At 46.3% G+C, this 14,768-nt stretch overlaps 1 protein-coding gene across 15 annotated transcripts in view; it reads right to left on the bottom strand.

Moving 5' to 3' along the window:
• Window positions 1-14,768, bottom strand: part of LOC116311830 (dedicator of cytokinesis protein 9-like) — a 73,839-nt gene that overhangs the window by 36,121 nt on the left and 22,950 nt on the right. For all 15 annotated transcript variants that reach the window (XM_039606799.1, XM_039606814.1, XM_039606800.1 and 12 more), the window contains 4 exons: window positions 11,056-11,145; window positions 3,871-3,953; window positions 2,427-2,496; window positions 316-411 (listed from right to left, as the gene is read on the bottom strand). In XM_039606799.1, coding sequence (XP_039462733.1) covers window positions 316-411; window positions 2,427-2,496; window positions 3,871-3,953; window positions 11,056-11,145 — 339 coding nt within the window. The remainder of the gene's footprint in view (window positions 1-315; window positions 412-2,426; window positions 2,497-3,870; window positions 3,954-11,055; window positions 11,146-14,768) is intronic.

The raw sequence follows: 14,768 nt of genomic DNA, 5'->3' as shown, positions 1-14,768 counted from the left end.
ACTACCTGACAGAAAATGACAGTTAATCCACATTTTTGCACAGATTTAGCCTTTTAAAGGCATGTGGTCCTGAACTATTGATCAGCTGTAAAACAGCCTGTTTCAGTTTAAGCACTGTTTTCAATAAATTGCATGCTCAAAAAATGTTTTGTCTCACTTCCATTTCTTCTTGTTGCATGTTGAAGCTCTACTATATCCAACTATTCAAAATATTAATTTTTGCAATTTTCCAAGTGGTCTTAAACTTTTGATCAGGACTGTATATATAAAGAAAGAAAATGTACATTTCTGTTATTTTCACTCTGCTGTACTCACCCGCATTGTAACAGTGATTGCACCGTTGACGTTGCCTTTATACAGCCAGCCATGCTTAGACACTCCTCCTTTCTGAGATCTCAGAGAGGCTGTGTCCTGGAGGAGGAGATTAAGGGGAAAATAAAACATTCGTTTGGTGTTGCTATCCTTGTGGGGACATCTCATTGACCTAACCATCAAAAATGAATGCCTAACTCTAACCCTTACCCTAAACCTAACCATAATCCAATTGTAACCCTGACACTAAAACCACATTTTGTCATGGTCCTGAGTCTGACAACTCAGTGTTTTGTGTTTCTTTATATTATTCTATGTTCTTGTTTATTCTGGTTATGTCTTTTGTTAAGGTTTGCCATTTGTTAGGTTTCTGTTCTGTGGCTACCTGCTCCCACTTCTCTGTGTTCCCTCTGTCTGTCCATGGTGTCACAGTGTCTGCTCATGAATTTGTTAAGTTCAGTGTCTTGTCTGGTTCTGTGTCTGTGAGTTTCCTGTTTTATTCTGAAGATCTGTCTCATGTGAGTGTTCTCAGCTTTACGTCTGTGTCTCGTCAGCCCTGATTTCTCCCAGGTGTGTTCCCCTCCTGTCTCCCATCCCATGATTACTCCTGTGAGTATTTATGGCCTGTGTGTTCTGCTGTCTATTGCTGGTTTGTCTGTGTTGTTTCTCTGAGTCTCCATGTGTCTCTGTTCTGGTTTCAGGTTAGTTTTGTTAGTTTTCCCAGTTTAGGTTCTCTTAGGTTTTGTTTTGTGCCTGCTACATTCTGGTTTGTGTCCATCCGTATTAATAAAGCTCACTCGCATCTGAAGCTGCCTGCATCTTGGGTCCTCTATTAAAACTCACACGGCTTGCCCTGCTAGCCGTGACAGCACGAACCAGCCAACATGGACCCAGCGGCATTCAACCCGTCAGAAGACCTTCGCCAGGACATTATTTACTCAGTGGAACAACTCCTTGAACTGTGGCTCGATCATGAGGAAAAGGAGTTTCATCACACCGTGGAAACAAGGCTACAGCGATTAATTTCCAGTCTCCCCTGGCTACTGGATGCGTTTCACCCGCTCATATGGAATTTCATCATCAACATGCTACACCTTCACCCAGCCACAACTGCTTCGCTGCCCGGCCCGCTGGAGGATGTTCCACCCGGCTCAGCAGCAGCCGCTAGCTCAGTCTCCAGTGTCACCTGCTCACCAGCAGCCGCGCCTGCTGGTTCTGATCTGTCTCTGCCAGAGGTCTCTGCGCCTTTTGGTTCTGTGTCGGCCACCGCTGGAGGGTCCGAGGGGCCCTCGTCTGGTCCTGCGGTTGCTACACCGCCATGTGATCAAGCTCGGCCTGAACCACCTCGCCTTTGCCGGCCACTTTCCAGGCCTCTAGCTGGACGTCATCGCCGTCGAGGGCGGCCCCCTGAACGAGGTTGTCGCCGCCACTGCCTTCCGCGTGGTCGGCCTCCGGACCTGCTCTGTCGCCGCCACTGCCTTCAGCGTGGTCGGCCTCCGGATTTCCTTCACCTGTGTTGCCACCACTACTTTTCCATGGTCGGCCTCCTGAACTGAACTGCTTTGTATCTCTGTTCTGCTGGCCTCCCGGTCGGTCCCCTGAACTGCTCTGTTATGGACTCCTGTGTTGCCGTCCTCCGGGTCGGCCTCCTGAAGTGTTTATGAACCTCTCCCTGTGTTCTAGTGTTTTTGTGGATGTTTTGTTTTTGGACTGATGCCTTCAGTCCCGTGTATAGTATAGTAAGAACCTGTATACACATTAAGGTAAACAGTGCTGTTGTGCGCCTATTAAGGTCCAAAGTTGAAATCGGTGTTAAAGTGTCATAATTATTGGGAGGAGATGTGCCTTTTAAATACTACAAACAGTGTGGATCTAGAGCAGTAAAGACATTTAGCTTGTAAAAGAGTACTGAAACTAAACAAATACAATGTTTAGTAATAAATTAAAAGCTACGTGGGCTCTGTTACACTTCCTTGTATTTGAGTTTCTTTGAAGAGCGTTTGGTCAGTCCTAAAGGAATGATGCAAAGTCGCACTTATAAACTCTGTATCCTACAGGAGCAGAAGCGGATCACAAAAAGACTATGGGAACAAGTCTGGAATTAGTCATCTTACCTCATCTTTTTCCACATCTTCATCCACCTCAAACACATGAGCCGATAGTTTTTCAGGTCTCAATACCTTACTGAAAAGTTTGGGAAAAGATAATTCAGCCTTGGCTCACTTAATTCAATTTCATGTTAAACCATCTCACAACATGTAAGAACTCTGAGACTGTTAAGTTTGAAGTTAAACACTCAATGAATGTTTAACTCTTTTAGTTTAGTTTTAATGAACTATACTAACCTTTATCCCATAAGCACATTGATAACCTAAACACCACTTCAGCTACATCTTGTAAGGTAATTCTTCTAGCATTACAAGATGTCGATGAAATCAGCAGCTGTTTCTCTACTCTAGCTCAAACACCAGTGGCTCTGGGGAACTATTACTGTAAACAGTGTCAAAGCCAGTTCCGGGGCTTGCTAGCTGTTACTCTGCAATGTCTTAACCATGACATCTGTAATACTCATTTCTTTTGTGAAATAAAGGCTCATCCAAGGGCACATATGCATTGTGGTATTTTCTTTTTGTTATGATGCTATTGAGCAACAACTATCCAAGAATAGTTCTACTTTTCCTTCGTAGGAAAACATAGAAAGTGTTCTATTTTTACTGTGAAGCTTAGAGCCACCAAAAGAGATTCCAGTGTTTGATTGAAATAGCCATTCCCAAATCTCATGGGGCCACCCAATCTTAAATCTTCACTCTAACCAAAATGCAAGAGAAAGAAATGTATTTCCTAAATATTTTATTCAAACTTAAACAACACATGCTGCTGGCTATAAATTTTTAGTGCTACCCAGGAGTATGCAAAGTGATAAGTTTAATGTATGCCCTACCTGCTACTGGGAGACAAATCTCAATACAAGAGACCAATTGCAGGTTTAATTCCCATTTTATATAAATATAAATAAATGAGTTTTTTTTTTTAATAAATATGTAACTTCAATTTCAAACTGAATTTCCGTTATTACAGTGGTCCACCTTCAGTACCTTGGCAGCCCACCAGGAGGCACCAGCTCACACTTTAGGACTTGTACACAAAGGGCAGTGCCACTGAACACAGTGAGATTTACAATATGTTGTGGAGGCTTTTAGAAGCATAGGGCAAGCTGTAAAGTAAGAATGTATATACACACACAATCAAAGTGTAATGAGCTAAACAAATTTTACTAATCTGCTATTTGTATATAGATGATTTGTTCTAACAGCAGCTCAACAGCAGTGTGCTTAAGACAAGTCAGACAAGGCAACGTGCTCACTGAGAATGATAAAAACAGATGTGGTGGAGTACCCTTCTACCAGCAACACTTACATACTATCTTTATTAATTTCACTGTAGTGTTTGAAACAGAGTCAGTAACACTATCATTGGCTGCATGAATGCAGCATTGATAGACTGTTGAGAGCGTGCCGTCTGATGGACCTGTCAGCAGAAGCATTGCGGCATACTCACTTCGGAAGCTGGCGGAAGTCTCCAGAATACTCCTCATACTTGTAGTTGACCACGTGCCAGTCAGACTTGTAGGTCTTGATACACTGCAGGCACATGAAATAAAGAGGTGGTGAGGGGTCTCTTTAACAAAAGCATATACAGATGTGTAATTAATCACATACAAAGAACAGACATGGACAGGCTTAGATTTATTACAAAAATAATCTAGGAAAAGTATGGAGATGTTTAACAACATTACAAAAATTCTTTTTAATTAGGAATAGATGGACCTGTTGATGCAGGAGCGTCAGCAGATGCATGCTTTGTTCACTCTTCTGTTATTTACTAACTAAATATTATCTCTAGTTTACTAAATGTCTTACTTTACTATTTATAAATGGAATATCTTTGGTTTTGGGCCGTTCAATGATTAAAAGGAGTCAGTATAGTATAGTAATCACCTGGTTCCTATCCCCTCATCACTTCTTGTGTATCTTCCTTTGTCTTGTCTTGGGTCGTCTGTATTGCTACGTGTTCTTGTAGCAAAGTATTACTGATATTGGTATTCCAATGATTTCCAATCTTGGACTCGCTGGTTTGTCCTCGTTTTATTCCTGGACTTTGTACACCCATGGCTAATCAGCATTAAAAGTGCACTTTTTTGTTTATTTATGACTGCCTATGAGTCCTGCATTTGGGTCCTCAAAACTAATTAACTTTTACCTCTGGCAACATTTAGGAAACTATACTGAGATATGGTATTTCTAAATATCACATTATAGTTTGCGTCCAAATAACATCTAACCTCTGTTTACTGCATTACAAACTTTTTAAAGTACAACCATTCCCCTAAAAGTAACCCAGCGAGAGATCTGCCTTGGTGGAGGTTTACACTTTTTGTGTGATTGATTGGTTGTAATCTGTGTTCCTGTCATGGTCCCCGCACCTCGCCAGCTGACGTCAGTCAGACGCCTTGTTTTGTTTATTCTCCCTCTCTCGCCTCTGCTCTCTCTTTCTCTCTCGCTCTCTCCCACTCTCTCTTTCTCCTGCCGGGGCGGAGCTCAGTGTGGGTTCCCGCCCCTGGCCCACGCACCTGGGGATGATCAGCACACCTGCCGCTGATTATGAATTAGAGTGCTACTTAAGATGGCCGACCTGCTCTACTCATCGCTGGATCGTTGAGCCATCAGCATCAGTCGTCCTGCAACCTGCAAGTTTAATTCGTGAATACGCCTGAACCTGGAGACTAACTGATTATCTGTATGTGTGTAGATCCCCCCTGGACCCGTTCCCTGTGCATTGTGACTGAGCGTGAGCCAGAGTGGTGGTGGTGGAGAGAAGAGGAGCTGTTTGTGTTTAAGGAAGCCGTGTGGAAATCTTCCCTCCCTGGACTCCTGCCCCTTTCACTCCTGGACCCTGGAACCCTGGCCCCTTTTCCCCAAACACCTTTGTATATATATTTCACTGTGGAGAGCACTGTAAATAAATTCACTCTTGTTTGAAGGAGTTTGTGGTCTGCACCTGAGTCTGCTTCGCTAGCCGTGACAGAACAATCCAGCCACAACATGGACTCAGCAGACCAGAACCCCGTCGCACAGGCACTGGCTGCCCAAGAAGCAGCACTGGCCCGCCACGAACAAATGTTACACCAGTTGCAAAGTGAGATTGCTGCATTAACCCAAGCTGTTTCTCGTTTAACCACACTAGGGAGCACGCAGCCGGGGAATCTCCAGCCAGCTCACCCCGCCCTGCAGGAAACACCCGCGGCGGCGGCAACAGCCAGCCCCCTGCCGACAGCCACTCCATCGTCTGACGGTCCTCTGCCTTTGCCTGAACCCTTTACGGGTCCATCCATCCATCCATTCGCTTCCGCTTATCCTTTTCAGGGTCGCGGGGGGCGCTGGAGCCTATCCCAGCTGTCATAGGGCGAGAGGCGGGGTACACCCTGGACAGGCCGCCAGTCTGTCGCAGGGCCAACAGACTGACTCACCCTTTACGGGTGAGTCAGAAAAATGCTCTGGTTTTCTGGCCCAATGCTCATTGATATTCCGCGAACAGCAGCGGTTTCATAACAATGACGGGGCGAAGATTGCATTTTTCGTACAGATGCTATGATCGTGCTTTGAAATGGGCCCAGGTGGTACTAAACTCTGACCCTAGGATTCCTTTTGTGGATTTTTTGGCTAAATTTAAGACTGTGTTTAACAGAGGCTGAAGCTGAAGCTGCTGCACTCCGTCTCCTCAACTTCAAACAGAGTAAGCGGAGTATGGCAGATTATTCCATTGACTTTTGGATTTTGGCAGAAGAAACCGGCTGGGGACCGGATGCGCTCAGGAGCACACTGTTAAATAATATTCGAGAGGATCTGAAAGATGAGCTGATTATGCGGGACCTTCCCACCTCTTTTGATGAGCTTATGTCTTTGTGCATTAAGGTGGAGCGGCTACAGGCTTGTCGACAAACACGGAACTCCAGCTCCCAAGAGGCCGTGGGGCAACGAGGGGCGGACACCTCGGCCGAATATTGGTCCTCCCGGACACCAGAGGGCGCCGACGGAGAGGTACAACCAATGCAAATTGGCAGCTCCCATCTTACAGCTGTGGAGCGCCAGCGACGCATCTCGGCCGGTGAGTGCCTGTATTGCGGTAACAAGGGACACATGATCGCCTGCTGCCCGTCACGAGCAAAAGGTCGCGCCCGCCAGTGATGGTAGGAGTACTGGTGAGCGGTTTAAATCAGAGCAAATCTCCTCCACGTCTAGCCCTGCCGGCTAAACTTCTGGTCCGCTCCGAGTGTCATTCACTTTCTGTGCTCATTGATTCGGGAGCAGAACAAAACTTCATTGACTCTGAGCTAGCAAAACAACTCAGTGTAAGTGTGGAGCCACTGCCTCACGCTTTACGCGTCACGGCCTAAACCATCTGTTTACCATGATCTCGCAGAGGTGTTTCGGAAGGACCGAGCCCAGTCGTTGCCACCCCATCAGCCCTACGACTGTGCCATAGACCTGCTGCCAGGAGCTCCTTAACCCACCAGTCGCCTCTATAGTCTCTCGCTGCCAGAACGGGAGGCTATGGAGAAATACATAACTGAATCCCTCGCTGCCGGCATCATCCGTGCCTCTTCCTCACCCGTCGTGGAAGGATTTTTCTTTGTGGAAAAGAAGGATAAAACCCTTCGACCCTGTATTGACTATCGGGGGCTCAATAACATTACGGTCAAGAATAAATATCCACTGCCTCTGCTCACATCCGCTTTTGAACTTCTCCAGGGCGCCACCATATTCAGTAAGCTGGATTTAAGAAATGCCTACCATCTGGTTCGGATTTGGGACGGCGATGAATGGAAAACGGCGTTCAATACCCACCTCGGACATTTCGAGTATCTGGTCATGCCGTTCGGTCTCACCAACGCACCTGCAGTGTTCCAGGCTCTGGTCAATTTGTCTACCTAGACGACATTCTGATCTTCTCCTCTTCCCAAGCTGAACACGAGACCCAGGTCCGGCTGGTGCTGCAACGCCTTCTGGAGAACCGGCTGTTCGTCAAAAGCGAAAAATGTGAGTTTCATGTGCCCACTGTTGCCTTCCTAGGGTACATAATAGAACAAGGAGATCTCCGACCCAACCCTGTGAAAGTCAAAGCTGTTGTGAACTGGCCAGAGCCAAACAACCGTCGCCAGTTGCAACGCTTTCTGGGCTTTGCCAATTTCTACAGGAGATTTATACGGGACTTCAGCAGAATTGCCTTACCATTAACCCAGTTAACCTCTCCCAAGATTGGGCGGCGTCACTCCACTGAAAAACAATCAGCCTTTCAGGAGCTCAAGAAACAGTTTGCCTCAGCACCCATCCTGGTCCAGCCTGACACCACTCTTCAGTTCGTGGTAGAGGTTGACGCATCCGACTCAGGGGTGGGGGCCGTCCTCTCCCAACAGAAGGAGGGTAAGCTGCACCCCTGTGCCTTTTTCTCCCGTCGTCTCACCCGTGCAGAACATAACTATGATGTTGGCGACCAGGAGCTGCTGGCGATTAAGCTCGCCTTTGAAGAGTGGCGGCATTGGCTGGAGGGCACCACTCAACCCTTCGTGGTCTGGACAGATCACAAAAACCTGGCCTACCTCCAATCGGCGAAGCATCTCAACGCTCAACAGGCCAGGTGGGCTCTGTTTTTCACTCGTTTCCACTTTTCGATCACCTACAGACCCGGTTCCCGGAACGTCAAACCTGACGCCCTCTCCCGTCAGTTCTCCGCTGCTGAAGAAAAGGCGGATCCGGACCCCATCCTGCCGGCAACCTGTACTATCTGAGCCATCACCTGGGAGATTGAGGCGGCTATCCGGGAGGCCCAAGAAACTGAACCGGATCTGGGAGGGGGGCCCGCCCAAAGGCTCTATGTTCCTCGCTCCGTCAGATCCCAGGTTCTGCAGTGGGCCCACACAGCCCGGTTCACCTGCCATCCAGGTACTCATCGCACCATCAAATTTCTCCAACGGTACTTCTGGTGGCCCTCACTCACCCAAGATACTCGGGAATACATCACCGCCTGTACCGTCTGTGCCCGAAACAAACCATCGAACCAACCCCCAGTGGGTCAGCTCCATCCATTATCCACTCCTTCCAGACCAGTCTCACATAGCACTAGACTTCATCACCGGGCTACCCCCTTCGGCAGGTAACACCATCATACTCACCATAATCGACCGTTTCTCTAAAGCGGCTCATTTCATCGCTCTGCCTAAGCTTCCCACAGCTCTAGAGACTGCATGCCTGCTCGCCACTCACGTCTTCCGCCTGCATGGGATCCTGGAAGACATTGTGTCCGACAGAGGGCCTCAGTTCACTTCACGGGTCTGGAAGGAGTTCTGCAACTCCCTGGGAGCAAAGGTCAGTCTATCCTCTGGCTATCATCCACAGAGCAACGGCCAGTCCGAGCGGGCCAACCAGGAACTGGAGACCGCTCTGCGCTGCGTCGCCTCCACCAATCAAACCATCTGGAGTGAGGAGTTGCCGTGGATCGAGTACGCCCATAACAGCCTGACTGCCTCTGCCACTGGCCGGTCTCCATTCAAAGCCTCCTTGGGATATCAGCCTCCTCTATTTCCTACTGTGCAAGGTGTGCACTCTGTACCCTCCGTCCAGGCTCATCTACGCAGCTGTCGTCGAGTTTGGCGGGCCACTCAAGCGGCCCTACTATGCACGAAAGAGAATAACAAACGCATCGCAGATCGACACAGGACCCCAGCACCCAAATACTCTGTCGGCCAGAAGGTATGGCTCTCTACCCGCTTTGTTCCCGGCAGGACCGAATCCAAAAAGCTTACACCCAACTTCATCGGTCCATTTGAAATCTCTGCCCTAGTCAACCCTGTCTCTGTGAAGCTAAAACTTCCTCGCAATATGAGAATCCATGTCTTCCATGTTTCACAAATAACACTGGTCCAGTCCTCTGTGCCCTCCTTCCAGGCCCCCTCCTCCCGCCCGGCTCGTGGATGGGTTGCCAGCATACTCCATCACTCGCATCATGGACTCACGGCGCCGGGGGCGTGGCTGTCAGTACCTGGTGGACTGGGAAGGCTATGGCGTGGAGGAACGCTCCTGGGTCCCGCGGGCGGTTGTTCTGGACAAGAACATGCTTCGGGAGTTCCACCGCCTGCATCTGGACAAGCCTGGTGGGTCGCCGGGAGGCTCCTGTTGAGGGGAGGGTACTGTCATGGTCCTCGCACCTCGCCAGCTGACATCAGTCAGACGCCTTGTTTTGTTTATTCTCCCTCTCTCGCCTCTGCTCTCAGTGTGGGCTCCCGCCCCTGGCCCACGCACCTGGGGATGATCAGCACACCTGCCACTGATTATGAATTAGAGTGCTACTTAAGATGGCCGACCTGCTCTACTCGTCGCTGGATCGTTGAGCCATCAGCATCAGTCGTCCTGCAACCTGCAAGTTTAATTCGTGAGTACACCTGAACCTGGAGACTAACTGATTATCTGTATGTGTGTAGATTCCCCCTGGACCCGTTCCCTGTGCATTGTGACTGAGCGTGAGCCAGAGTGGTGGTGGTGGAGAGAAGAGGAGCTGTTTGTGTTTAAGGAAGCCGTGTGGAAATCTTCCCTCCCTGGACTCCTGCCCCTTTCACTCCTGGACCCTGGAACCCTGGCCCCCTTTCCCCAAACACCTTTGTATATATATTTCACTGTGGAGAGCACTGTAAATAAATTCACTCTTGTTTGAAGGAGTTTGTGGTCTGCGCCTGAGTCTGCTTCGCTAGCCGTGACAGTTCCACAGCCAATCTGTGGCTGGGTTGTAGGGAATTAAATACTTATTTCACTCAACAACATTTTGTTTCTTTACGAATGAGCAAACCTAGAATTTTAGCATAGAATCATATCATTCAAAGTAAACTTGAAGAAAGAATCCTTTCAAAGCACTTGAATGTTTTAATTAAAACACTGTTATATAAGTTTATAGTTAATATGCAGAAAAAGAACATGATACAATAAAACAAACAGCTATTCAAGATAGCAAAGCATAAAAGAACATGTTTTTGAGGTAAAGAGCCGTTTAAACATAGCTTTATTATTTTAATGTGTGCTCATCAGTTCTGTGTTCACAAAATGTGAGGAAAAAAGGGGTCATTAAAATGTAGAATAACAAAATATGAAACAAAACATCCCATGTGTAAGGAGCACAGCTGCTCCAGATGTACTTATGATTTAACTCTTGGCTGCAGCTGTGGGGGAATATCACCTATTAGGCTCTATCAGGCTGCACCCAAACCAATCCCAACACACAGCTCTTCTGAAACTACATGAACCGCCAATGAACTGCAGACTCCATCTGTGGCCAATCTACTGGACTGTTAGCAAGCATGTAAGGGCGGGGAGCATGAATGGAAGTTCATCTGAAGGGTAGCAGAAAAAAATTCCAACACACATGGTATGACTTGTTTCTAGTTTGTCTTTTTCACTTAGCTTTGACTGAAATATAATTAGCTCTCTCGTTGCCAACCCGCCACAAACAAATCAGAGTATGTCACTGCATGGATTCGTATCTGAAAATACAAGCCCCATTTGATGAGTCTTCAAAGAGTGAGATCCAGATACACAATCTGGATACCTGCATTTGGCTGAAAGGTGAAATCATGGCAGCGGGGTTGAGGGATAAAGAATGGACAAAGCAGGCTTGCATCCAGATATGTATTAGTTTTACCTCTCGGACAAACAGTGAGTGAGCTTCTTTCTCTGCAGTCTCTGGCACAGTGGAAAACAGAGTCCGGCCCTGGCGCTGCAGGGCGGAGATCTGAGGGGAGACACAGAAGGCAGGCCTGAAAATGAGGTTGGCACAGCATATCTATCCAGCTTAGGTTTTTATAAGACTGAAAATTCACCTTAGTCTTGTTTGAACTATTGAACTATTGATCCCCATTGGAGGCTTCTCTTTGTACTCTTTTTCAAAAGAGGGTAGGCAACATTCCTGTCTCCTTAGAGCCAAGAAGGTCCACTGCTCAGTTACCCTACAGCATAGTGGCTGCTACTTCATATGCCTCTGTGATTTTTTTATTTCATATGGATGATCGTATTATACAGGGTGGGCCATTTATATGGATACACCGTAATAAAATGGGAATGGTTGGTGATATTAAAGTCCTGTTTGTGGCACATTAGTATATGTGAGGGGGCAAACTCCTCAAGATGGGTGGTGACCATGGTGGCCATCTAGAAGTCAGTCATCTTGGATACAACTTTTTCAATAGGAAGAGGGCCATGTGACACATCAAACTTATTGGTAATGTCACAAGAAAAAAAATGGTGTGCTTGGTTTCAACGTAACTTTATTCTTTCATGAGTTATTTACAAGTTTCTCTTTGTTCACAGCCATTGACATGTCGAAGAGGTTAACACGTGAGGAGTGGATCGAAATTGTGTTGATATCTGGTGAACGCAGTAACCGGGTCACTACAAAGACACCCTACAAGACCACCCATCTCCCATGCTACAGTTAACAAACTGCCTGCTAAGTTTCGTGAAACTGGTTCAGTGTTGGATTTGCCAAAATGTGGACGCAAGAAAACTGTCACTAATGAAGAAACATCAGTGGCTGTCCTAGCTTCATTCAGCAAGAGCCCACAGCGTAGCACCCGCATGTCACTGGAGAGTGGCATTAGTCGAACATCCCTTCGGCGGATATTAGCTACTCACAAATGGCACCCTTACAAACTCCAGCTACTGCAGCATCTCAACGAGGATGACCCAGATCGCCGCACAGAATTTGCAGAATGGGCAAAACAAAAATTGGAACAGGACCCTCAGTTCACGCAGAAGATTTTGTTCAGTGAAGAGGCAAATTTTTATGTGAATGGTGAAGTTAACAAACAAAACCACCGTTATTGGTCTGACACTAACCCACATTGGATGGATCCCTCCAAGACTGTTGGAACAACAAAAGTGATGGTTTGGTGTGGTATATGGGGTACAACGATAGTGGGTCCATTCTTCATCAATGGAAACCTCAAGGCCACTGGATATTTGAAATTGCTACATGATGATGTGTTTCCCTCTTTATGCACTGAAGCTGGCACGTTCCCTGAGTTTTTCAAGCAAGATGGTGCACCACCACATTATGGGTGCCAGGTCCGAGCATTCCTAGATGAACAGTTTCCTGGAAAGTGGATTGGTCGTTGTGGGCCAGTTGAATGGCCCCCAAGGTCTCCCGATCTGACCCCTTAGACTTTTATCTTTGGGGTCATCTGAAGGCAATTGTCTATGGTGTGAAGATACGAGATGTGCAGCACCTGAAACTACGGATACTGGATGCCTGTGGTGGCATTTCTCCTGCGGTGTTGCTATCAGTGTGTGAAGAGTGGGAGAAGAGGGTTGCATTGACAATCCAACACAATGGGCAGCACACTGAACACATTTTATAAGTGGCCAGAAACTTGTAAATAACTCATGAAAGAATAAAGTTACATTGAAACCAAGCACACCATTGTTTTTCTTGTGACATTACCAATAAGTTTGATGTGTCACATGGCCCTCTTACTATTGAAAAAACAAAAGTTGTATCCAAGATGGCCGACTTCTAAATGGCCACCATGGTCACCACCCATCTTGAGGAGTTTGCTCCCTCACATATACTAATGTGCCACAAACAGGACTTTAATATCACCAACCATTCCCATTTTATTACGGTGTATCCATATAAATGGCCCACCCTGTACTTCATTGTGGCTCCACTGTGTATTGGTTTACACATTTCCCTAACAAGTGAGCATCCCCGGTTTGATCCAGAGAGGAGACACATATCCCTCAGGGGGACTGTGTCAGGAAGGGCATCCGGTGTAAAAGAGTGCCAAATGAAATATGCTGAGCTAACCATTATGCTGACCCCTTCTGAATAAGGGAGCAGCTGAAAGTAGCTTGGTAAACTTGGACAATATTAAAAATGCATTTTAATAATGAAGTGAAAGGAATCATAATGATTACTGAGAGAAATCCTCTGCTACAGAGGATTTATGGCAGCCAAACGTTACCCCAACCTAATTCATCTTTGCCAGCCTTATTAGAGTGAGACATCCAGACACAGATGACGAGTGAGAATCCAGAGCAAAGGAGCAAAAACCACCTCAGGCCAGAAAAAGACTGGCAAGACTTTCAAACTACTGGAGGTTGTGCTTCCACTTAGTCTTCTGTTTTTCTGCTCAACCCACAAAGATGAGTAGGCGGCTGTGGCACAGTGACCTAGTTTCTTCATTCCTCCATTAGCAAGCATGTCTGACCAGCTCACGTTCACATCAGGCATCAAAGGTATGCCAATAGATAAATTGGACTCACTTGAATCTTCCTGTGTGTAATCCTGCATAGAGGTCAAATATAGTTCTTATTATATTTATAATGTGGAAAATTCTGATTATTCAGACTGATATTTCAACTGTTCAGCTTCATTTCCTCTATGACTCGACTCTACTCTCTCTCTCTATGTATTTATTAATGGATGATATATGATTTGGAAAGAGAATATATTAATACAGAGAAATATTATAAATATATGTCCCAAAATATCCATCTGCTGCTGTAACATCCATAATGTATAGACAAGTATAAAGGATAAGTTGCTCTTTAAAGGTGGCTAAATTTACATTTTTGACTGTGAGCAGGAACTGCTGGCAGCCAGTTAACATCATTCCTTTCACAGTCATTAAAACAAGGCTTTGATGACTTCCACCGGACCAAAGGAGTGTGCTCCCATGCAGGAGGACAGACAAGATTTAAATACTTATAGGGCATAGAGATCACAGAGGCCAGAGTGGTAAAGGGTAAGAGGAGAGTCTCCTGAGGTCAACCTTCTTCTTTGGAAACTGAAGGTACCTGTAAGGTGACTGTTTTGGTGAAAAACAGTTGGAGATCTGCAAAACTGCCCATGAAAGTACCATTTTCACGTAATCCCATTTAATTTTGTTGTTTTTAAAATACAGGCATTATCGTATTCTGCTCGTATGTGCATGCAGAGATACAGACCAGCATTCTTAGCTGGCTGGTAAATGTGAACGTGGGCGTGTGCTCATATGTGTTAATCTGTGCAGCACGTGCACATGCTACACCCACATGTCTGGCTAGCTCCCTCCCTTCTCTCTGGACCCAGTGATGTAAAACATATGGCAGGTTAGATGGACAGAGTGGGCGAGACCATGAAAATACACACACAAACACATTCACTATTCACTATGCGCTGCAGACAGCCTTGTGATGAAACCCACTCATCATCTACTGATTACGAAAGAGTCCGGAGGGAAGTTGTAGACTGTAGATTTCCCACCACATACCATTGTTGCTATGAATTTTGAATTAATTAATATTTTTTTACTGTATGTGGCATTGACATGAGACAGTGAGCCTGTACAAAAAATGCTCATAAAATGTATTTTT

Source organism: Oreochromis aureus, linkage group 23, assembly GCF_013358895.1.
Source record: "Oreochromis aureus strain Israel breed Guangdong linkage group 23, ZZ_aureus, whole genome shotgun sequence".
Taxonomy (NCBI): Eukaryota; Metazoa; Chordata; class Actinopteri; order Cichliformes; family Cichlidae; genus Oreochromis; species Oreochromis aureus.
The sequence above is the reverse complement of the archived record's forward strand: the minus strand, read 5'-3'. Positions and strand labels throughout refer to the sequence as shown.